At 42.7% G+C, this 26,018-nt stretch overlaps 1 protein-coding gene across 2 annotated transcripts in view; it reads left to right on the top strand.

Annotated features, from left to right (window-relative positions):
- The window catches only part of LOC118559655 (aryl hydrocarbon receptor nuclear translocator 2-like), a 70,256-nt gene that overhangs the window by 19,360 nt on the left and 24,878 nt on the right, over positions 1–26,018 (top strand). The window contains exons 2-5 of one of the 2 annotated variants that reach the window (XM_036130303.1): positions 12,947–13,058; positions 15,967–16,014; positions 20,359–20,406; positions 21,451–21,664. In XM_036130303.1, the coding sequence (XP_035986196.1) occupies positions 12,947–13,058; positions 15,967–16,014; positions 20,359–20,406; positions 21,451–21,664 (422 nt within the window). The remainder of the gene's footprint in view (positions 1–12,946; positions 13,059–15,966; positions 16,015–20,358; positions 20,407–21,450; positions 21,665–26,018) is intronic. The other variant, XM_036130304.1, reaches the window with a different exon arrangement.

The raw sequence follows: 26,018 nt of genomic DNA on the forward strand, positions 1-26,018 counted from the left end.
CGCAGTCCTCGACTGGCCCAAACCCAGATCCAGAAGAGACCTCCAGCGCTTCCTGGGCTTCGCCAATTTTTATAGAAGATTCATTCGCGGGTACAGTCAGATCGCCGCCCCTCTTCACGCACTCACCTCCACCAAGATCCCTTTCATCTGGACTCCTGACGCAGACTTAGCCTTCGTCAGTCTCAAGAACCAGTTCTCCCAAGCACCCGTCCTCATCTACCCCGACCCTTCCAGGCAGTACATTGTCGAGATCGACGCCTCCGACACAGGTGTGGGAGCCGTCCTATCGCAGGTGTCCAAGGCAGACCAGAAGCTCCATCCGTGTGCCTACTTCTCCAGGCGTTTGTCCCCGGCGGAGAGAAATTACGACGTCGGGGACAGAGAGCTACTGGCCATCAAGCTCGCCCTGGAGGAGTGGCGACATTGGTTGGAGGGTTCCGAGCAGCCGGTCCTCATCTGGACGGACCATAAGAACCTGGAATACATCCAGACTGCCAGAAGACTAAATCCCCGTCAAGCCCGCTGGTCTCTGTTTTTCTCCCGTTTCAATCTCACCATCTCCTATCGCCCTGGGTCCAAGAACGTCAAGCCGGACGCCCTGTCCCGTCTGTACACCTCCCCCGACTCCGAGAAGGAACCAGCAGCCATCATACCCCCCTCCTGGGTGCTTGGAGCTCTACAGTGGGAGGTCCAGGATCTCATCACCCGTGCCCTGCCTACAGACCCAGACCCCGGAACCGGTCCACCGAATCGTACCTACGTACCTCTCTCAGTAAGATCTCAAGTTATTCAATGGGCTCACTCTGAGAAGTTCTCTGCACATCCCGGAATCCATCGCACTCAGACTCTCATCGCCCGAAGTTTTTGGTGGCCCACTTTGTTCCAGGACGTTAAGCAGTTTGTTCTCTCCTGTCCCATATGCGCACAAAATAAACCATCTAACAGACCTCCCGCCGGCCTCCTTCAGCCCTTACCAGTTCCCGAACGTCCCTGGTCACACATTGCACTAGATTTCGTTACCGGACTCCCCTCCTCCCAAGGCATGTCAGTCATTCTCACTGTGGTCGACCGATTCTCCAAGGCCTGTCATCTCATTCCACTCCGCAAGCTCCCCTCCGCTCTCCTTACGGCCCAGCTCCTGGTTAAACATGTTTTTCGACTTCACGGAATTCCTCGGGAGATCCTGTCTGACCGTGGTCCCCAGTTTACATCTCGGGTATGGAAGGAGTTTGCCGCGGCCCTTGGGGCCCGGTATACTCTGACCTCAGGTTACCACCCTCAGACCAACGGTCAGACAGAGAGGATGAACCAGGAGCTGGAGACCGCCCTCCGTTGCCTCACATCCAAGAACCCCACTGAATGGAATAAATACCTCCCCTGGATTGAGTATGCTCACAACAGTCACGTTTCCTCTGCCACTGGCCACTCACCCTTCGAGATCTCCTTAGGATACCAACCACCACTCCTTCCCGAGAACAATCACCAGATCACCATTCCATCTGTGCAAGACCACATCACCCGTTGCCGTCAGATCTGGACCCAGGCTAATCAAGCCCTTCAAGTAATCGCTGAGCAGAATCGTCGATTCGCTGACCAGAGGAGGGTTCCAGCCCCCACCTACCACCCTGGTCAGCAAGTCTGGTTGTCCACCCGAGACCTCCCCTCCCGAGCAGCCGCACGAAAGTTATCTCCCCGATTCACCGGTCCATATGAGATCACCTCAGTCATCAGTCCCACCACTGTTCGTCTTCGTCTCCCGTCCCACTCCCGTGTACACCCAACCTTCCATGTCTCACAGATCAAGCCCGTCGTGTCAAGTCCCTTGTGCCCTCCGGCCGAACCCCCTCCACCCACCCAGGACCATCAGGGACGTGTGATCCAAGGGATCGTGGCCTCCCGTCCACGAGGTAGAGGTGTCCAATACCTCGTGGATTGGGTTGGTCGCGGTCCGGAGGATCGTTCCTGGCTCCCTGGCTCCTCCATCCCGGACCAATCACTTATCGACGCCTTCATCGCCTCTCGTCCTTCTACTTCCTCTTCTGGGTCGCCGGGTGGCGACCCTTGAGGGGGGGGTGGTGTCAGGACTCAGCCAGCAGGACCGTGTAGCTTGCTGCCGGTTCTGCTGCACTTGTTTCCTTCCACAGGTGTTTGGTGTTGACCAAGGGGGCGGAGCCCACACACCTGCGGATGGTTGAGCAGCACCAGACAGCTCCATTTAAACAGCTCACAGACAGCAGGAAGATGCCAGAGTGTTACCGTCGTGGTTCCTCTGCGTGTTTCGAAGTCCTCCTCCTGTGTCAGACTCCTCAAGGACATTCACTCGTGCTGGCTCCTGTTCTGGACTCCTCCGTGTTCCTCTCAAGTCAGTTCCTCATCCTCGGACCCCCACCTCCTTCAGACGTCTACTGGTCTCTCCCGCTGTTCTGGACCCTGGATATCCTAGTGCTGCTCGGACCCACCTCTGCCTCCGCTCTCTGGTCTCCCAGACACCTGTGGCTCCACCTAACAAGCGCTGAGCCTCACTGCCTCCTCCCCGGTCTGGTTTCCCTGCTAAGTGGTAAGCTTACGTCCAGCAGCACCCTCCCCTCGTTTCCCTTCTGTAGCTAATCCATCTCTCCTTCCCCTAGATTGATCCGGTTCCCCGTCCTCCTGGTTCTCGTTCCGATCCTGTTCGGCGTAGTCTGGCCATTTCCAGTTACCTTACTAAATAAACCTTTTTCTATATCTACCTTGTTTGTCGAGTGTATTCTGCATGTGGGCGAAACATCTCAAGCCGAACATGACAAATAGTTGGACACCCTGGGAGGAAAACGTCTGACCAGATGTAGGAACTCCCAGAACAGGGCTCTAAGAACAAAATGACGTCATTTTGTTCTTTCAGCTGGTGGAGTAAGAACAAATTTCTCACTTCTGGCAGAGTATGCCTCATCTATTGTCTTCTTTTTCTCCACTGCCCTGTAACTCAGTAGATGAGCTGGTAGTTTGTTTTTACATCATAGGTTTCATTGCTCCAATTTAAAGGAAGGTTGTCTCTGGGAAGAAAAAATGTTCATGGAGAAAACTGGGTCAGCTTTCTGTTACAGCTCTAGATTGGTTTGAATCCTACTTGAAGCACAGGGACCTTTTGTGTCAGCAGATAAGAATCTGTTATATTGGAGAGACCACAATCATCAACTGTGGGGTTCCCCAAAGTTTCATCTTGAGGCCCCTTCTATCCAGTACCTACAGGCTCCCCCTGGCTCAGATTAAAACAAACAACAAGATAAGTTACCATAACTATGCAGACGACACACAGCTATACATTACGGGGTATATGAACCCATTATAAACTCATTCAAGGACTTTATAAATGCATGGAAGAAATCAGTCTGTGCCATGTGCAGTGATGTTCTTCGGTTGAAAATCAATATAGCAAAAAATAAAACCTTAAACAAAAAAAAAACACTTACGTAGTGTCTGTATGGGTCCAAAGCAAATTAATCTTCTTTTGGTACCTGAGTCCTAATGTAGTACTAGGTACTCTGGAGTTAAGAATTTAAGACTTGCTAACACTAAGCAGTTTGTTTAAAAACGATCATGGTTTGTTTGCTAACACTTGAGTTATCCTTCCACAAAATATGTGAGTTAGGAATACTTTAAAACTAAAAACAAAATGTTATTTTGAAAAATTTTATGTTTTGTTTAAAATAAATTTGTTAAAAAATAAGATAAATAAAAAAAAATTCAGCTTTCACCTTTCGGCTCTCAAGAGAAACTGCTTTTGATTGGTCAACATGGTGGACATGCATCATTGGAAATGTAACATATAGAAAATAGAACACTGCTCTGAAGATGTTTTGGTAGAGGATGAAGGATTTTTGTCAGGATTCTTTGTACCATGCTCTGCTAATTCTCTTCCACAGGTGGCTGTTGTTGACAGGTGGGCGTGGCCCGCACCTGCGGCTCGTTGGGGCTGCTTTGGCTGGAGCTTAAAAAGAGCATTCAATCAGCTGAAGGACGCCAGAGTGTTAGACCATTATGTTCTTCGTGCTCTGGATTACTCACCCGTCGTGTCTAGATCCGTGTATAGCCTAAATCAGTGGTTTTCAATAGGTGAGGCGCACCTCCCCTGGGGGGCGCCAAAGAGTCACAGGGGAGGCACAAGAAGACAGAAGACTACTTTCAACGCTCAAAACTGGTCTGGTGTGTGCTCAATTCTGGAAAAATAGTAATAGAAAAAAAAGTAGTGCGCTCGTTTCCATCTCTGCTCGCGCGCTACTTTGCTCGTGCGCACCTGCTCATTCCACACTCAACAGCAGCTGTGTGCTCGCTCGGCTGTTTCTGCGCTCGCTGGACTCTGTCTCTGCGCTCGCAACTTCAAAAACTGTCCACCTCACCAGCCATCATAGCTCTGTTGATCCATCCATTCCCTTAGCTCTTAGCAGTAATGATTTTATGGGATTCTTCATAAATAAAATTGATGCCATTAAAAATAAAATAATTGGCATCCTCCCAAACATGATTACCTCGTCCTCAGTAAGTGAGGCAGCGTTGAAGGAATCTTTAGAACCTGCGCAGTGTCTGAACTGTTTAAAAGCAGTAGAGCTTTCTGAGCTATCTAAAATTTTAGCTTCATCTAAACCTTCTACCTGTATGTTAGACCCAATCCCAACCAAGTTGTTTAAGGAGGTATTCCCTCTGATCAGTGGCACTATTTTAGACATGATTAATCTATCCTTGGTAAATGGATATGTACCACAGGCTTTTAAGGTAGCTGTTATTAAACCTTTACTTAAGAAACCATCTCTTGATTAAGATGACTTAGTAAATTACAGACCTATATCTAATCTTCTTTTCTTATCTAAAATTCTTGAGAAAGTAGTTGCTAATCAACTTTGCGAACATTTACACAGTAGTGACCTACTTGAGGAGTTTCAGTCAGGCTTTGGTGAAAGTCACCAATGATATTCACATGGCCTCAGATAATGGACTTGTGTCTATACTTGTCCTGTTAGATCTCAGTGCTGCATTTGACACAGTTGATCACAATATTCTCCTACAAAGACTTGAGCATACTGTAGGGATTAAGTGGAAAGCATTAGGCTGGTTTAAATCTTATCTGTTGGACAGATTCCAGTTTGTTCATGTTAATAATATCCATCCATCCATCCATTTTCTGACCCGCTTAATCCCTCATGGGGTTGCGGGGGTTGCTGGTGCCTATCTCCAACATTCACCGGACGAGAGGCGGGGTACACCCTGGAAGGTCACCAGTCTGTTGCAGGGCAACATGTCAATAATAAATCTTCCTCAAACTCTAGGGTCACTTGCTATATTTATCCATAAATCCTGATGAATCCAATCAACTACTTTGACTGCAATCATGTCTTGATGACATAAAAAGCTGGATGACTTTAAATTTCCTGCACTTAAATTCTGACAAGACAGAAGTTGTAATCTTTGGGCCAGAGTCCTCAAAAAATAAACTTAATAATCAATCACTTAATCTGGATGGCATTAACTTGGCCTCTGGTAATAAAGTAAAAAATCTTAGTGTTATTTTCGACCAAGACATGTCATTTAAATCCCATATTAAACAGGTTTCCAGAGTTTCCTTTTTTATCTCAGGAATATCGCCAAAATTAGAAACATTCTGTCCAGGGGTGATGCTGAAAAACTGGTCCATGCATTTGTTACTTCAAGGCTGGACTATTGTAATTCCTTACTATCAGGAAGTCCACAAAATGCAGTTCAAAGCCTTCAGCTGATCCAAAATGCTGCAGCAAGAGTTCTGATGAAAATCAACAAGAGGGATCATATTTCTTCAATTTTAGCTTCCCTTCATTGGCTTCCTGATAAATCAAGAATAGAATTTAAAATTCTTCTTCTAACGTATAAAGCCCTTAATAATCAAGCTCCATCATATATCAGAGCTCTGATTACCCCGTATGTTGTGTGTGGCTATCTTTACCTATTCCAAGGGGAGGCTCACATACAATGAATTTGAAAACCCCTGGCCTAAATAAACATTTTTAACTGCTTCTTGTTCTCCAACTGTGTCTGCATGTGGGCCAAACTCCTTAAAACCATGACAATTATTAAATCACTAATTTACTAATTTATTACTAGGAAAACAGTTTGATATGATCCATTCATGTACTCTAGGTAGCAAAAAATAGTTTTAAATCAATAGGCAAGCATGTGTTTTCAGTGATGTACTAATTTTGGAAAAGAGAGTTTTGGGAACCTTCAGGGGAACACTACCAAGCCACTGGTTTAGATATGTGGATGACACCTTTGTCAAAATCCAGTTAAAAGAGGTGGAAGCTTTCATAAGACACATCAACTCTGTGGACAACAACATCAAGTTTACCAGAGAGGATGCCAACAACAACAAGCTACCTTTTCTCGCTTGTTTGGTGAACATGGAAGGAGATGTTGAAGTGTATAGGAAACCCACACACACAAACCAATATCTTCTTTTTGACTCATACCACCCACTGGAGCACAAACTTTCGGTCATCAGAACCTTACAACACCGGACCGAGCATGTCCCAACTAAAACAGAAGAGAAGCACAAGGAACAGAAACACATCAAAGATGCCCTCCAAACCTGTGGGTACCCTAACTGGCCTTTTGTCAAATCAGCAAGAAAATCCAAAAGACCTGCTGCAGACATAATGGTGAGAAGAATAAACATCGTCATACCATATGTTGCTGGAGTCTCTGAAAAACTCAAGAGGATTTTATCCAAACACAAAATCCCAGTACATTTCAAACCAAACAGGATCCTCAGACAGAGGCTGGTGCATCCCAAGGACAAAACCCCCAAACCTAAGATGAGGAATGGTCTGATCTTTATTTTGGATAAACCAAACAACCTCTCCACAGACGCATGGCTCAACACAGGAGAGCTACCTCCTCAGCACAAGACTCTGCTGCCCACCTACACCTAAAGGACAAGGGACACTTTTTTGAGGACCAAAATGTTCATATTTTGGACAAAGAAGACAGATGGTTTGAAAGGGGTGTGAAGGAAGCCATCTACGTTAAGAGAGAAAAACCAACCTTAAACAGAGGAGGAGGCCTTAGGTTCCAACTCCCAAAAACGTACAATACAGCTATAGGATTAATTCCGGCCAATCATTACCTTAACTCTCACCCTCATTCGGGTGATCAAAACATTGTTCCTCCATTGTTCCTCCAAACCAGGCCAATAACAACCCTAACGACTCCCCATTACAGAGGAGTGGCTTAATCTGCTGGCTTAATGGCTTTAACAACCGCCCATTACTAAGGGGTGGACCTGTTTCTGTTGAATTTGCATGTTATCTAAGGCCTTTGTTTGGGCAGTGGTATATAGCTTGGTACTCATCATTACTCTAGACTTTTAGAATTGAGAAGCTTCCTGGAGAGGAAGCGAAACGTCTTCAACTACGGAAAACAAGTCCAGTTGCTTTGTTTTGTACTTTTTTTGGAATTCAGAAGCCTTAAATCCAAAACAAATAAATGTAGAAACAACTTATTTTCAAGAGCTGTGAGGACAATCGCCCCTTGATGGGAGACAGTGATCATACATTTACATGTTAAAGTCATCCACTATTATTGCTGCGGTTTGCAATAGATCTAAGAGTCTGTCCATGAGATGGCCATCACATGTTACAACCATATGTTACAATCCATCTAGTGTTAAATATGTTTAAGTCCATCATATGTTAAAATCACTTAACTGTTGCTGCCAATTTTGCACACTCTTCTCTCAGGAATATCTAAATGCACATTTCTGTAATTGAAGCCTCAAATCGTTGCACAAACGGACCTTATTACCTCATTACTTGTTATTTGTGACTCACGAAGGACAACTTAGCCATGTAACATGGCTCATAACATTCTGATACAAACTTTTGATCTCTTATCTTTTTAATCTTTTGCACGCTATGATTTGAAAAAAACTGTAACCTTTGTTCATTGTCTGCGGTCTGTTATTTGTATACTCTTAGCCGAAGTTTCCAAAAAGAAATTTCACCAAGTTAACACGTGGTGACAATAAAGAATAAAGAACCGTTCTTTTCATTTTATTGATTTATGCTGCGCACAGTGGTACATGTTGGTGAAACACTGGGTAAATCTTAATGCCAAAGGCTTCTTCATGGGCAGAAAGAGTCGTAAAATGGTAATCAGCAATCAGGACACTGACTAAAATAGATGATTCAATATCTCTTCCTATTATGAAATGGGAAGAGGATTTATCAGTCAGCTTTGAACAAAACCTCTGGGCTCAGATATGTCTAAGAACTTTCAAACTGACTAGAAACACCAACTTACAACTAATACAATACAAAATTCTTCATAGAGTACACTATACAGGACAAAGATTATTCAAGATGGGTCTTGCACAATCTAATATCTGTCCACACTGCATAGGCAATCATCCTGATAATTATATTCATGCATTATGGTTATGCACACCAGTCTAGAGGTTCTGGGCACAGATATGTAAGGACTTATCAAAGTGCCTGAGTTGTAAAATTTCACCTTCCCCATCAGTTTGCTTGCTGGGTAACTTTGAGGAAAGCCCTCTGGAAAAATAAATAGTTTGCATGGTTTTCACTGGGGTCCCTGGGGCTCTGGGGTGCACTCGGAGTGGGGCGCCTGGTGGGTCTGACCCCGGGGTCTGTTGCCCCCATCTGGGAGGGGCTTGGGAGGCCTACGGGCGGCCTACGGGCGGCCTACAGCGGCCGCTTGCGCCACTCTTGGGGAGTTTCGCGGTGACGGACGTGGGTTACTGACCTGGTAGCTGTGCTGCCGTGGGGTGGGTCTGGGGGCCTGGGGTCCCTGGGGTGTGCCGCCCTCGGGCGGGGGCCCCAGCGGGGCATCGTGGGTTCGGGTTCCTTGGGATCTGGGCCGGCGCGCACCCAGGTGTCTGCCCCTGCACGGGGCCTCTGGTGTGCTGGGGGGCCTCGGGGCCTGTTGAGCTGGTAGGGGGGAATGGACATTAACATCTCAGGGCAGATGCTCTTCCCTTTCTTTGGGTTGGCACTCTACTAGTGGCTATTGGCTGGTCAGCATGGCCAAAGAACACTCACAGTTTTTCTCCCAAGCAGAACACAAGCTTTTAATGGAAGGTTATGCTGAATTTGAGTCATTAATTAAAACACCTCAAAATCTGTTAAAGCCACGAGTGGGCTGGCAAAAAGTAGCAGACAAATTAATGCGTAAATACTGTCCATAGTAGATGTTTCTATCACTTTCTACAGTATGAATTTTTGCTTTTTAATAATTTCATATTTACTTTGTTCTTTTATATCAGAGCCTCCACAGGACCCACTAGACCATGGGGACAAGTAAAAGTGAAGTACAAGAATATTCTACAAAATGGTAGCCTTTAATTATTATACTTTATTTTAAAACGATACTTGTTATGTCAAGAGATCCAAATTTTGGTGTCATTCCTTAGACACTGGAAGTAAAGGACGCGTGCAAAATGGGAATTTTAACAAAAAGAATTATTTCTCTATAAAAAATGAAGTTCTTCCTTTTCCAAGTCATACACAGTTTACACAGTAAAACTATATTGCTCCGTGTCTAGATAATCCATCCATAGTCTTTTCTAATACATTATATACGGCTCGTCAGGAAGCAAGCCTTTGAAAGTTAAACTATTTTACTTCACAATAAAATGGCCTAAATAAATCTTACTGAATATAATAAAAATATAAAAAGCAAACCATCATACAAATAACTTAAGTATTTTCTATTTATGGCTCTAACACCACTTTTTCCTATATAAAAGCCACTGTTAAATGATGTGCTTGTCTGTTTATAACAGCCACGCTAAAGGATCCCGTCTATTGCGAAATACGCGATTAAGTCGAAAAACTCTGAAAATTATTCTTGCACCTTCCGCAACAGGTTGCAATCGTAAAAATGGACATGGCTACGACAGACTTCCCTATCTCCTCCACTTATAAAGCTGCAATCTAATCCTGTTTACATGAAATAAGTCTGCTCTCGAGCAGGCTTAAGATGGCGGACATGTTGCTATGACAACAAGTCCAAGATGAGTTTCGAAGAACCGGACAATCCAAGATCATGCCAAATCGTCAACAATCAAATCCAGCTAACTGAGTTAGCGACGTACGAAGAACCGGCCCCTGGACCGTGCCGTCTCCCGGTGCGGGTTTCGTCTGGGGGTTGGGGGTTTTGGATGGCTCGTGTGGGCTGGCTAGCCAGGGTCCCCCCTCTTATTTATTTATTTATTATTATTTTTTATTATTATTATTTTGGGAGGGAAAGCCAGTAGGCTTGGTGGGTGGGCTGGGGGGTGGAGGTGTTGGTCCTGGGGGGTGGCTGGCTCGCGGGCCCTGCCGCCTCTCCCTGGGCCCTGGGCTATGGTGGTGCTGCTGGTGGGGCCCCCTTCTCCAGGTGGCCTTTCAGGGAGCGAGGTGCCTATTGGAGTCAGTAGGGGAGCTGGCTCCCTGGGACTGCTGTATGCTCCCCAGTCTTTTCTCCCCATCCCCGGACTCCTCCCTCTGCCTACTCCATCACGCTGCCACACATGTAGGACCTTGGGGAGGGGGGCGTTACTGGAGGTTGCCACTTTCTGATGACGTCTCTCACCGCAATTTTATTATGCATTTTAGACACTTTCACTCCAAACATTTTCACAACGCACAATCGTGTTGGCCATGGTATGGGGGTTTGGTGCTGTGCCGGACACCCCCTTCGGCGCTCTCAGTTTTAAACACATTTGAGAACAACATGCAACAACACAACATCTGAGCGGGCATAGGGAGGATCGGGGTCTTTTCCACACCCCTGTTCTCCGATTGCGGCACGGAGTCTGGGGCTTGGAGGAGGAGTGGGCCACCGGGTCCGGGGTCTTCGCGGGGGGTTGCTGTGGGGCCCATACGGGTCATGTTGGCCCCCTCCCTGGGGTGCCTGGGCCGGGGGGCGTCTGGTCCGGGGGCGGGATCGGGGGTCGGGCACTGGCAGGCGGATGGCTGGATTGTGGTGCCCCCCCACTTGGGATTGTTGGATTTTTTTGTGCCAGGTTAGGGTCCGGTCCGCTCCCTCTCCCAAGAACATCTCAAGTCTCTGCTAGGTGCGGAGCCAGGGTCCCGGCCATGGGCCCCGGGGCCCAGTGGCGTAGCTGGGCCCCGCGGCTCCTGGGGGCTTCGGCATTGCGGTGGCTGGGGGAATTCTTCGGGGTCGTCTCTCCTCTTCCCTTGGGGGGCGGGGGTTGCGGATTTCCTCTGTTTGTCCCTTCTTGGGCGCCCTGCTTTGGGGGCCCCTTTGGGAGTCCGGGGTTATGGGTCCCCTGGCGCCTGCCTCGGTGCTTGGTGAAGGTGGGCCTTTGGTTCTTCACAACCACTATAGAGCAATTTCCTCCTGGATAAATTTCACATACACAAGTGCACCTTCACAAACACCCAAAGGTGCTGGGTTTCAGGTTCTAAGTGTTCACTTATATACAGAAAGCCCGTAATTTATTTATCTATTTATTTATTTTTCACTTTCTTTTCTCAGGTATCACTTTACACATGTCAGCTTAAATAATAATACATAAGAATACATATGATTTAGCAATGGTATCAAGGTGTTACTCTACTGTATTTGTTACACTATGTCTGTTGGTTGTGCTGTTCCTTTTACATCTCTCTTTTCAGGTAATGAAGCAGACAGAAGACGTTTTATCATTATTTCCCTTTTATCTCTTCTTTCTTTCACCTCTTCTCTTTCTTTTTTTTTTCAAAAAGAGAAAATGGTAATCAGCACTTTTATTTGACCTGCTTCCTTTTTATAAGGTGAAAACCCATTTTCAACAGTTTTGGCACGTTTGTGCCGAATCTGTGGTCTGCCTGTCACACTGCCTACCTTTGTGAAACAAATATGCTTCAGCTGATTCAATACAGATGTGCTGCAGCTATTGTCAAGATGTGGATATACAAAGTCTGAGGCTTCTTCTATATTTTCATAAGGGTTTCCATGTAGTTTGCAGTGTTTATTTTGAAAAATATTTAGGCGGCGCTAAGAAACTTTTCCTTGGTTTAATAATCTGTAGATCAGAACTAGAGACATTTGTAATAGTGGTTCCACTTTAAAATATTCTTTAATGCGTTAGTGTCAACCAAAAATTATATTTTACATTTAAAATGTATACATTTGGAGCATAACTTGACTTACATCATATGGAATTTAAGGTGGAAATGGCTCCTAAAACCACCTAGGCTTAAAGTGTGCGAGGTTGGGACAAATCAGCTCGTAGCTCTGCTTAACTGTATGATTTTGATCTGACTGTATGATTCCTGATTGTGGTTGTGAGAGGCTAATCACTCCTCGTTACCCCCTGGATACTACACGACGCAGAATGCAGCTGAACCTCGGCCCGATTAAAAAAATTCTTGCACGGCTGAAGAATTGACCCAAAAAGGGCAAAAGAAAATCGTACAGTGAATGCCCAGCTTAAGCATAATTTGTTTATTTGAAATGTGTTGATGTTTGAGAGCGACATCAAAGTTCCCGCCTGGGACAAAACCTTCCAGTGTAAATAAGATAACGCGCTTGCTGTTATTAGCTCGATGCACACTAAGTTCATGCTGCGCCCCTCCTTCGAACAACTCTCCTCGTGCTTCCTCATTCTGCTAAACACCACCACATACCCACCCCCACTGTTTACACGTGCACCTCCTGCAACCAACCACGACCGCCAGGATTACCCCATTTTCTGGGGGAAACCCTGTTGTGTCTAGACCTGACACTTCTTTAGTCATCTTTTTGTACACCATGGACCATACATTTAATGATCATTTGACAGCTACACAGAAATTACTGAACGAAATCAGTGAATGTCCAGCATAAAATGTTGATAGAAATGAATATTGTTATGAATATTTGCTAATTTTGAGTGAAATACCTGTGTCTTACAACGCTTGCTGCTGTCCTCTGCTACTGTTGCACCTTTTAGAAATGGCCAGCGAGTTGCCAGGTCCAGTAGCAATGTCTGGTGGAGTCGGAACCGGCCAGGTGAGAATGGGAGGTGCTGTGTCAGGCCGCGGTGGAAAGAGGAGATCAGGAGGGTAAGTATGTTTAGTGCTGATGTTCTTTTAAATTAAGTGAAAAAACATTCTTGTTTTTTAACATTTAAGTTAGTTTTTACAAATTTAAAAATAGTAAGGAGATATGTATTCACATCCTTTACTGCGACACTCCTGAATAAAAAACTGTTGAATCAATAGTCCTAAGAATTCACCTAATTAGTAAATAGAGTCCATCTGTCAGTAATTCAATATCAGTATAAATACAGCTGTCCTTTGAAGGCATCAGAAGTTTGTTAGACAATATTAGTGACAAAACAGCATCATGAACACCAAGTAACACAGTAGACAGGTCAAGTAGAAATATGCAGAGAAGTTTTAAATTAGGGTTAGGTTCTAAAAAAAAAATGCTAAGTTTAAAATCTCTGTCAGATCTCTATTCAATCCATCATTTAAACATGAAAAAATATGTGCAACTGCAGACATTACAAAGATAAGGCCCTAAACCCTTAAACTGAACAAGGATAGCATTAACAACAGAAATAACCAAGAGACTTATGGAAACTCTAAAGGAGCTGCAGAGACTCACTGCAAAACAACTGTTAGTTGTGGACTGCAAAAATCAGTCGAGAAAAAAGCCATTGTTGAAACTAAATCATAAGAATACCTGTCTGGAATTTGAAACATGTGGAATAAGACGCTCTGGTCAGATGACAGCAAAACTGAGCTTTTTGGCCTACATAACAAAAACAATTGGTGGAAAACAAACAATGCACATCAACACAGTGGTGGTGATATCATGTTGTGGGGATTGGTGTCATTAGACCTGTGCCCGCTTTACAAACCCTGGCAAGGAGTCAAAACAAAACGTTGATTGATTTTTAAAGAAATCAGCCTATTTGTGTGCAATACTCATAGATGGTACAGTGGTAGAGAATGTCAGAATGTAGAAGTGTCTGGGCACCAATGTGGACAGGACACTAACCGTTGAGACCACTGATGCAGTTTGTGTGAAGGCCACCTAGAGGCTGTTCTTTTTAAGGAAATGGAATGGTTTCAATGTTGATGAATTTCTTATAAAAATGTTTTTTCTTTTCTTGAATCAGTTATAACTTTTAGAATGGTGTGCAGGTTTGTGTAATGAGTAGTGCTGGAGAACCCAATAATCAGCTGAACACAGAGTACGTTTTTAACAGGTTTATTGAGAAGATGAGTTGTGGCAGGCAAACAGAATAGACTTGACAAATGCACAGTGGCCGATGAGGCAGGCATGTAGAACCAGATTTGACCAGACGCTGTAGGCAGCATCTGACTTGGAACAACCGATGTCTCTCCAGCATGAGCAGAGCAAATAATCCTTCCCACAAGGCGATGCTCACAACCTCTACTAAGCAAACTAGTGAGGCTCGCCGAGGGGTGGAATGAAGGGAATTCGCTGGGGAAAACACACATGCAGGCAGGTAGACAAGACAAGACATTCAGGCAGTGAGTGGAAGAAAGAGGCGGGTAAATGTAGGCAGGGTAACAGGTGAGTAGAGTTGTCAGTAATTAGTGCAGCAGATGGATCTGATCAGATGCAGAGTGATGGCTGGTAGGCAAGAAAAAAGCCATCACCAGAGATGACTGAGCTGATTGGATGGAGACTGGTGGCTGTTGGCTGAGAGGAGTGGAAACTAATCAGTTCAGAAAAGTACAAACAAAAACCTAAATCATGGTTTGCTCTTTTACTCCTTTAGCTGTTGGGTTTTTAAATATTCTATATCAATTGTGCTGTCTGGTGTTCTCTAGTATAATTTGTCAAAGTTTTCTTAATGTTTTTCTCTCCTTTCAAAAATTAAGAATCTTCATTTTCATTATGTAACCATAATGACATTTTGGTGAGACAACGGCCCAGAATTCATACAATTCACACATAACACAGAGACACAGAACACCTTGTCACAAGAAAACAAGACATACATAAAAAAAGAAGAGATTTTCGTTCTTGTGAGTGTTGTGTATAGACTTTATGGACTCTGTTGCAAATGAACTGCCCTGCAGGGACACTTATGTTAATCAAGTTTCAAACTAATTTTGGTTCAGGTGCCACATATGCCCCAGTTCAGTCTCGGATACCCCGAACAGTAAAATTATGTCAAAATAATCCAGAGCGAGCGGCTGGAACTCACGAGGAAACAGGCAGACTTGTGAAGCATGCAGATACTGGCAACTTTAACTGAAGAGTCCAGCTGGCTGAGCACACATGAACTGGTAGAGGAAGGGCACATCACAAAAGATGAGATGAGATGAGACGAGAAGAGACGTTCTAGCAGGGATGAGTTGGCTGAGGCAGGTATATGTAGGAGGTGAACAGGTTCATAGTAATTACTGGCAGAAGGTGGACTTGATGTGGGCTAATTGACTGGTGACTGAGCTGATTGGATAGTGGCTGAGAGGTGACAGGCTGATAGGAAAAGTCCAGAAAAGTCCAAAGCAAATAAAAAAAAAAACCTAAATCATGACTGTACCCCTTCCTCAAAGGCGGATACTAGATGCCCTTTAAAAAAGTCTCTCAGAAATCCAAGCAAAAAATAACCCAAACAGGGCGGGCGGTGGGAGGCCTAGGACGGAGGGCTAGAGTCCCAAAACCCAGACAAAAAGAAAGCCTAAAAAAGGCGAACTAAGGGCTCAGTCGGGCGTCCCGTAGGCAGACCTAGGCATGGCAGGATCTCTGTAAGTGGAACGTTCTTCAACCTGGAGGGGGGAGGGGTGTGAAGTGTCTCCTTTAGATTTAAAGACGCAGCACCAAAACGAGAAAAGAGGGAAAGTTGTCGTAAATAACAAGGAATTTAGAAGAAAACATAGTGGTTACTCTTTATATAGCCACAACTGATTGATTTCAATAGGAAAAGGAAGAACTGAAAAGCAACTATGTCCCCTTTATTTGGAATGAATAACTTTTTTTTTCCAGAATGGACTTTGATGACGAGGATGGGGAGGGACCCAGCAAATTTTCAAGGTGAGATCACTGAAATTGAATTTTAGAGGTTACAACAGAAATTTACACACACACACATATACACACAAATGCGCGCACAAACACACACACACACACACAAATATATATATATATATTTATTACAACTGTCAGTTTTAACGCGCTATTAACGCATTAACTTTGTTAGACCATAACGCCGACTTTTTTTTTAACAAGCTTTAATCGCGTTAATGCTTTGTTTCCCCTCGCCGCTTTTCCTAGTTCCCAGAATGCTAGAGACTAGCAAAACAGACCCGCGCTCACTGTTGCCAAGCCCGCTTATTTCATGCGACTTTGGGCTTCTTTTTTCTAAAGTCGCTTGTAAATTTCATGAGTTGCAAGGTTGCAGTTTTTTTGGGCTTGTTTCTGAAAGTGAAGTCGCTTATTTGGGCTCTAAAATAAGTAACGTTGCCGCACTACAGACGCAGTGAGTATAACCAGCTGAAATATCACTCTGCCTCATAACGCGCTGCAGCGCATCCTCCTCTAGACTGACATAGGAGCCGATGGAGTAAAGGCAGGAAGAGCAACTCTACCCGTATTTTCTGTAGTTTACGGTTGCAATAACTGGTGATAACTGCTTAAAGTAGATTACATTTTAGGCAGAGATTGGTTCTGAAGATGATTTTTTCACACGCTGTTAACATTGCAGAAACCCAACCCATAAACCATTCTTTAATTCTTATTAATTTGTTGTCTTATTTTGTCTGTAAACTGTAAAATTAGTATTACTTTATATGTAAATGCTTAATACCATGTCTATCTTTGTTTAAGAGGCAAATAAATATTTCAGCACATTATGTAAACATCAGGGCGTTATAATTAGCAATTTAGCCATTATTGGCCAGAGTTTAACATTTTATGGCACCAGGATGTTTTCATTCCAATTCTGAAAAGTGCTTGAAAATATAAAATGAAAATATTTTTTGTACAAGCATGTTTTTACTATTGTCATTTATTGAAAAATTGCATATTAAAATGCCTAAATAGGCTTTTACACTTTCAGAAATAAAAAGATGAATATGCGATTCATTTGTGATTTTTTTTATTTTTTTATTTCCTTTATTTAACCAGGTAAACCCCGTTGAGATCTGGATCTCATTTTCAAGGGGGACCTGGGCAGAAATCTGCAAAAACACTACAACCTGGTTACAAAAATAAAACCAGTTAATACATATGCACAAATATAAAACAATAAAAACAATTTAAAAGCAGTGACACTTTAATCGCGATTACAATTTTTAATCGTTTGACAGCACTAATATATATATATATATATATATATATATATATATATATATATATATATATATATAATGAACACAGTGTAAATCTTGTTTATAAGCTCTACAATATAGCCTAAATCTCAGAAAAGAATCAAAGTGATTATCATTTAAACTGATCACCTGAGTATTTCGTTTTATAAATTAGGACAAATGTTTGAAACCACCATCAAAACACAAACCCCTAAGTTGAGACTTTAGATTGCAAAAAATTCAAACTGGATTTGACAAGTCAAAGAGCATTTTAGCTCTCTAGTTAGCGTTTACTCATGTTTAAGTTTACTGCCAATTAAAAGTTTGGACTCACCTTCTCATTTTTTTCTTTATTTTTATTACTATCTCTGAGAACTCCTTCAAGACAGTTGGAAAATCATTTCAGGTGACTAACCTCATGAAGCTCATTCAGAGAAGGTCAAGGGGGTATTTAGAAATAGCTAAAATATACATGATGTTTTGAGTCATTTCCCAATATTGTGTTTCATACACAATTCTATATACTTCTGAGTCATAGCTGTGATGTCTTTACTATGCATCTGCAATGCAGAATGTCATAACACTAAGGAAATAACACTGAATAACAAAGGTGCGTCCAAACTTTTGGCTGGGAATGTATGTAAAATAATAACGTTGTGCTAGCAACAAAATCTTCCCAGTTTTAGACCTTAGAGTTGAGTTCATTATGGCTCCATGTGGAAAAAAATATGTGCATATAATAAGTGGTTGATCGAGGCACAGGAAGTCTCAGTGTCTGTGTCAGGTCAGTCAGTGTTGAAGGATATTTATGATATAGGTGTCTATGGATGGTTTAAGAGACAAGCCCGGGGTTTTCCTTTTGCAGAAAAACAATAATAAAGCAGGCTGATGATTAGTGAGAACAGTCTGAGTGCGATCATATTGCTCAGCATGAAAACATGCTGAAGATGGTCAAGTTAAAAACTTTAAAGTAGCAAATTTAAGTTTATTTTGTTTTTTTCTGTAAGCACCAATACCATAGTGTTGAAATAAAAAGTTATGTAAGACACGTAGAAAATATGTTATATGTAATTATTGTAGTTATAATGCGTAGTTCTTCTTTGTCCATCATTAGATCATGACATATTTTTTTTTTTTTTTTTTTTGCTGTGGTGTAAGTCTGTTGGATGTTAAGGAAATGTTTCATATGTGAACAGACAGCAGCAGCAGCAGCAGCAGCAGCAGCAGCAGCAGCAGCAACAGACCAGAGCTGCTCATCACCCTATTCACTGAGCTTTTCATAACCAGTCCCTTTATGGAAGTGAATTATTTAGAACAAGAAAAAACTCTTCATGGAAGATTCAAACTCAGTGGGTCTCAGGGGCTAAACTATGGGAAAACCAGTAAAGATAGAAACATCTTAATTGAACAAGAGGTCACTCTGACATATGAGGCCACAATGCGAAACATCAACGATAAACTTTATTTAAAAGCATTTATGCTTCAAGACCTAAGATCTCCTTAATGATATTGTGGGTCTTGTTGTAAAGGACCTCTAAACCTGTGTTTATGCATTACTGTTCTTACAGTGACCTGCTGCATTTCAATTCAAATTAATTCACAAAATGAAGTGGAGAAAAGCAAACAGCAGACCATAATCCTCCATATAAAAATAGACTCGTAGAAGGAAGAGTGTAAGTTTGGTTTAGCACTAACTCTTTAATGACAATGCATTTTTAAGGATCCTGCTTAAAGGACCATTAAACAAAATGCAATTACTTTAGATAAAAAGAACTAGAAATACTGTTTTGAAGAACTGAAGGTATCTTTATAGATGGAATATGGTATGACGTCACACGGTTACAAAGCCGGGCTGGCTGCGCTTGCATGTGTGTCCACTCGGAGCAAAATGGTGGAAAGAATGTCCAGCGGATCAAAACATTCTCATTATAAAGCATTTTAAAGTTATAAATTACTTACCCTTCCTAGACACGTTTTTCCGAAAGGTGATGCTGTTTTGCTGTGGATTTATCCTTTGCAAATCTGCTCATAGGAGGCAATTTGTGAGAAGGGGAGGGTAAAGGGGGTTGCAGCTGGAGTGGGGGTAGAGAGAGGCGTAGCTTGTTCCACATCTTGTTTTGGTCTACAGGCAGTGCTCAACAGCCCACCTAGTTGTGAAATTTCTATTTGATTAATTACCAGCTGACTCTGTACAGATACCCCTTGCATGTTTACTTCTGATTTTGTAAATAACAAGAAACAATGCAGCAGTCTGTAGGCATGTTACAGAGAATCACAGTGAAATCAATCAGAATACTGTAAATCCAACTTCAGGCTGCATAGACAGTGATCTGTGGGTGCCAGAAAAAGATTCCTTTTGGCTTGACACGTTGAACTGTTATCCCATCTTCTTCCTGATAAGTAGAAACAGGACCTGAAGCGCTTAGGCCATTCTCTATAGATACGGAGTAGGAGAGTAACAGAGAGTGAATACTGCTATGCTCACATCTCTGGGGGCGTTTGAAAAACTCAGACATTTTATCTTGTTCTGTAGTTGGTTGCTACATCTTTTCCACATGTATGTTCACCATGCACACATGGGTCACGTGTGTCTACGCCACAGAGTGGAACTCCACCATTAGTGATACAGAGGACACAAAATTGTAGATGTGCATCACCCTAGAGACAGAAATGACTGTTGTGAAATTTAGCTTTATAAAAGGATATTTTATAGACCTGTTTTATAGAGGAAATATAAGCCTGAATGGCCTCTGCTGTAATCTACATTATTTCAATATTAAATTTAGGGAGCAAAGGGGGTGATTAATGGGGGAGTGCAACCCTCCCAATACAACAACAACTGGACTTGGCTGCAGTGCTCCTGCTCTGCTTCTGTCACAAGAATGGAAACTAGCTTCATTCTCAACCTTTTACGTATGTCTCATTTTATCCATTATCTATCCATCAAATCATATAGTAACATGGGTTTAGTATTTCATGATAAACACGACAATAATAAAGGTTTGATGTATCAGTTGCACAATCATTATGGACAAATGAAAGTTACATGTTATGTTCTTTTTCTCTTTAGGTATGATGATGATCAGATTGCTGGTGTGGATAAGGAGAGATATGCCAGGTAGGCTTAGCCAGCTGTGCTCAGACTGGATTTCCAAGTGACTCAGGGATCAGCAGACTGTATTCCAAAGTCTCATTACCCCTGATTCATTCATTTGTTATCTTTAACTGAAATTACAGATGGTCTTAACAGAAAGAATAGGGACAATTTATGAGAAGTGTGCCAGTTATACTAAAGTAATTCTGATTGGTGGCCAAGTAATTTGTTCACAAAGGGGCACAGTGATATGGATTTGTTAATTAGCAGATTCCTGATCAGGCTACTTCTTTGAGCACAGTGAAAAGCAGATAAAAAATCACAATCTAAGTCGGACAAAATATCACTGACTGATATGTATACTGCAGCACCATTTTGCCCTCTAAAATCTGTGATATAAATCATGAGTATTTATTTCAGGTAAGGTATGTATCAGAAAAAGATGAAAATTCAGTTTTGCTCAGTATCGTATGAAGTATTGACATTAGAGAAAACTGACATGACAGACTTAGTGTCATAACCAGTCATTGTAGGGCCTAATTATGTTTGTTCTTTCATTCAGCTATGGTAGTAGCAGCATTTTCAGACTGATTTGCTGAGGTTACTGTGGACTGGTGAACACTAAAAGCTAAGCATATCTAACTTAGACCACGTCCCCATAATATCCCTCAAACCTTCGATACATGATTGGTTTTGTTTGACATTTTGACTGTTCTCTGGATAAATAAGCAGTTGACCCAAGCGGACACCATCCTGAGGTAATTACGGATTATGTTGAAGAGGTTTTCTTTGCTAATAACTGCTCCAAATGGTTGCCTTTCTCAGTTAAATATTTTATAATTCATAATTCTTTATAATTTGATATGGTATTTTTGATGGATTTGGGCCTCATGATAGTTGATTGTATAATAATAGTTGTTGATGTTTAACATTCTTGTGAGACCTTTAGCTTACCACCTAAAATATAAGATGACATGATGATAAACTGGTGATAATCTGTCATTGAAATTGGATGGTAGGTGACAGTTTGCAGCCTCCAGGTGTATAATAATTTCTTTCCTGTTTTAGAGAGAACCACAGTGAGATTGAACGACGTCGACGCAACAAAATGACCCAGTACATCACTGAACTATCAGACATGGTCCCTACATGTAGTGCCCTGGCCCGAAAACCTGACAAGCTAACCATACTGCGTATGGCTGTCTCCCATATGAAGTCCATGCGGGGCACAGGCAACACTTCTACTGATGGCGCATATAAGCCCTCCTTTCTCACTGAACAGGTAGTGTAATAATACTGGCTGGTCAACAAAAAGTAATTTAAAAAATCTAAAATGAGTGGTTTACCACATCATAAATTTTATAGTAAATTCACAGTTTCACCACGTTAGGCCTAAGACATTTCTGGACATTTGAGCTCTTTTATTTTGCCAGGTTATCAAGTACAACCAACATTTCATGTCATCCTCCATCTCAGACTTTTATACCCAACTAAAAGAAATTTGTTATTTTAATCAAAAAAGAGGTCAATAACTCTCAGGTAAAGTGCAGTCTTGCAGCATAAAGCCTAGTTTATGATGGCCAACAAAATAAGTGGAACATTTTTTTTTTTTAGTTCTTTAAGTTTTAAATAGTTTGGCATCATTTTTTTTTTCAATCAAACTGTTCAAGCCATAGAATCCTAGAAGAGCTCTGGAGTCATCCAGCTGGATGCTTTTAGTGCAGCCTAGGGCAAAACTGAAAAACAGAGGTGATATAGGTGATTTTTCAGTTAATGTGTAATGGCTAAATCAGACAGAAAGAATATGACATTATCTACAAACAGGGAGATCGTGTTCTGTTCCTAAGATATCAATACCTGATGAGCGCTTACCGCCATAGCAAGAGGTCCAAAGGCTTTTATGAAAAGCATTGTAGCTAGAGGTAGCCTGCACATATCTATACATTACAAATGTGGCTTGTTTTGACATATTATGTATCAGGATTTCAACTTTCCAAGAATGAAGAAGAAACAGGAATCTCAATTTTCATTATGTCACCATAAAGTAATTTTGGTGAGACACCGGCTCTGAATTCACAGAATCGCACATAATACAGAGACACAAATAACACATAGGGCCTAATGTTCAAATAGTTGCATGCACCAACAAAACGTCCTGAGAAGCTAAACACGTGCATAGTCATTAGAATCGGATTTAATTAAAAAAGATAGCACTCACATTACACATCAATGTAAATGACTGATGTATCAGACAAAACCCTTTTGAGAGGTTGAAAAGTTTGCAAATAGTCAACAGCAAAAAATGTAATGTTCAAATTAATTTATGCTCAAGTAAAAAAACAAAACAGATAACAGTTATAATAATGAGCAATCGCATGAATGGATTAGACAGACTTTTCTGGAGAAGTTAATGCCGCAAATAGCCATTAGCAAAAATGTGAACCTTCAGTTAAAGAAATGTGCAATTTGTATGGATATCCAGACAGGAAAGAAGCTGTTTTTAAGTCTATTAGTTTTTAATTTAATGTTCCTGAATCGTTTGCCTGATAGAACTGGGACAAACAGTGCAGTGCCTGGGTTGGTGGGATCTGTAGTAATACGCCTCAATCTTCTGTGGACTCACAAAGCATAAACTGTGTTTAGATCTTGTGGACGGCATACCACAATCCCCTATTCTGACCTCACCACCCATGTTAAATCCTTTCTCTCCTGTGCTGTGCAGCTCCCATACCACACTGTGACGCTGGGACAAAAAAAATGCTTTCTATTCTAGCTCTATGAAAGTTTCTGAGCAGCTGAGTAGAAAGTTCAGTCCATTTCAGTTTCTTGAGAAAGAAGAGCCATTGTTGGGTCTTCCCCACCAGTTGGAAAATGTTCTCAGCCCAAGAGAGATCAGAGAAGATGTGAATGCCCAGGAACTTTATGCTCTCCACACTCCCAACCACTTTCCCATGTATGCAGAGAGAAGCATGTTTAGTCTTCCTGGACCTCCTGTAGTCCACTATAACCTCCTCAGGCTTGCTGGTGTTCAGGGTGAGGTCATTCTTAGAGCACCACTGGGTCAGATTGTGGACCTCCTCTCTGTAGTAGGTCTCATCATTGCTGGATATGAGACACACCACCGTAGTGTTGTCCCTAAATTTCACAACCATGTTTGCGGGGTGGATAGCAGAACAGTCATGTGAAGAGGGTGTAGACAGCAGGACTGAGGACACAACCCTGCGGCGTTCCAGTGTTGAGGATCAGTAGGGCAGATGTGAGTTTCCCCATCCTCACCACCTGGGGCCTGTGGTGGGAAATTCGCTGATCCAGGAGCAGAATGGTGGTGATAATCCCAGGTTGTGGAATTTCAGGCTACAGCCAGCATGTCTGGAAGCACGGTGTTGAAGGCTTAGCTGAAGTCCACGAATAGCACTCTAGAGCAGAGGAGTCAGAGCCATGTGAAGTGCCAGCGAGACAGCATCCTCTGTGGAGCGATTCTTCCTGTATGTGAACTGCAGACTGTCTTGGCAAGCAGGGAAGGCATCCTTGATGTATTTCAGGAGGATCCACTCAAAGCACTTCACAATGACTGTGGTAAGAGCAACAGGACTGTAGTCAAAGAAGCAGGTGATGGTAGTTTTTTAGCCGTGGGACCATAATGAAGGATTTCGGGCAGGCAGGGACTGTGGGGAGCCACAGTGATAGGTTAACGATGTCCAGAAACAATCCCTGCAAATTGGTCAGTATATGATTTCAGTGTCCGATCTCACATCATGTCTGGACCTGCAGCCTTGATGGTGTGGATCTTTCTTAAGGTGGAGGTCACGTGGTGCTGCTACAGGCTGGTTTGAGGTTTCGGGAGAGCTGGATCGTTGCTGAACTGCTGGTCGCTGTGCTTGTTGTCTATGATGGTTCTGATGACTTTCCACATGTTATGTGGGTTGTTGCTGTTGAAGTGGTGCTCGATATGCTCCTTGTATCCGTGCTTTGCCTTTTGGATGCCCTTTTTCAGCTCACTTTTAGCCCTGCTGTATACCAGTCTCTCTAGCCATGGTTTCTGGTTTACAAATATCCTGATTGTCTTCGTGGGTAGGACAGTATCAGTGCAAAAGTGAATATAGGACAACCAGATCAGCGTCCTCTTGAAACACCCCGCAGTCTGTGTGTTCAAAACAGTCCTGTAAGGCTGAGCAGGCCTCTGCAGATCAGGGGTTTGTAGGCAGGAATCAGGTCCACAGAGATTTTATCTGATGATTCAGAGTGGGTAGCTGCTGCAGCCTTATAAGTTCCTGGGATGTTGCAATAGACCTGGTCTAATTTATTGGTGTCTCTAATCAGGAACTTTATGAATTTATGCAATTTGGGGTTCTACATGATTAAAGTCCCTAGTTATGATCACAGTTGCATATCAAATGATGTCCATTTGACTGCTGATGAAACAATAGTCCCTCTAGGGCTAATTTGGCATTAGCTCTTGGCTGTATGTGGGCTGTAGTAATCATAACACAAGTGAGCTATGTAACCAATTTTAATGGTCAGCACTTTACTACCAGATATCCCAGTGGGACATGCCGGAAAACCCCCAGATGGAGGTGACTAGGGAGCATCCTGTTTAGATGCCCAAACTACCTCAACTGGCTCTTTTCCATGTGGAGAAGCAGAGGCTCTACTTTGAGCTCCCCCAGATAACAAAGCTGCTCACCCTGTGTTTGAGGCTGGAGGAAGCTCATTAGGCTGGTTGTATATGGGATCTTATTCCTTTGGTCATGATCCATACCTCATGATCATAGGTGACGGTCAGAACGTAGACAGACTGATAAATCAAGAGTTTTGCTTTCTGGCTTGTCTCTCTTTACCACAAAAGACCAGGAGTCTCATTTACAAAGCTTGCGTACGCATTTCCATGCAAAGGTTGGGAGCTATAAAAAAAAACTTGACTGGAAAATGTGCTGTCCTCACGAAAACATAAGCTCATTTTGAAAACGGATGAAATTGGCAATGCAGATGGTAAAGTGGTATTTTGCAGTCAGACTGCATGATGATTCATTTTTGGTGTGGGCACTTCCTGTTTTCAGTGAGGCGTATTGCGCCTAAACACTTTCTGTTGCTGCGGTTTGGATTGTGGTTTGGTTTTCCAGACTCTTTTGTTTTTATCTTTTAATCTCTTTGCTGTGACATCTATCTGTTTCTAACACATAAGCACATTTAAAAACATTCTCTGTTGCTGCACTTCACGTTTGGGAAGTCCTCGTGTTTCACACAGTTTGCTTTTCACAGTGTGGTAAGACGTCTTTAGCCTAGTCTAGCTTTAGCCTCACAATGGCTTCCTTCTCTAGTCTTCCATCAGCTTCTCCGTCTCTGTCTAAGTCTCTCCCTCTCTCCTGCTCTCTGTGTCAGATGTTTAGTTATTCCTCTGCCTCCTTTAGTGATAATAGTACATGTAATAAATTTAGTCTTTTTGTAGCTTTGGAGGCGAGGGTGTCAGAATTGGAGACCCGGCTCCTTGCTGTTGAAAAGCCAGCTGATAGCCGCCCCTTTGCTTGTGCTGAGCCACATAGAGTTACTTCACGTAGCGGTCTTCCAGAAGCAGCACCCGAGCAGCCGGGTAACCAGGCTGGCTGGGTGACGGTTCGTAGGAGGCATAGCTCTAGATT

This window comes from Fundulus heteroclitus, unplaced genomic scaffold (assembly GCF_011125445.2).
Source record: "Fundulus heteroclitus isolate FHET01 unplaced genomic scaffold, MU-UCD_Fhet_4.1 scaffold_330, whole genome shotgun sequence".
Classification (NCBI taxonomy): domain Eukaryota; kingdom Metazoa; phylum Chordata; class Actinopteri; order Cyprinodontiformes; family Fundulidae; genus Fundulus; species Fundulus heteroclitus.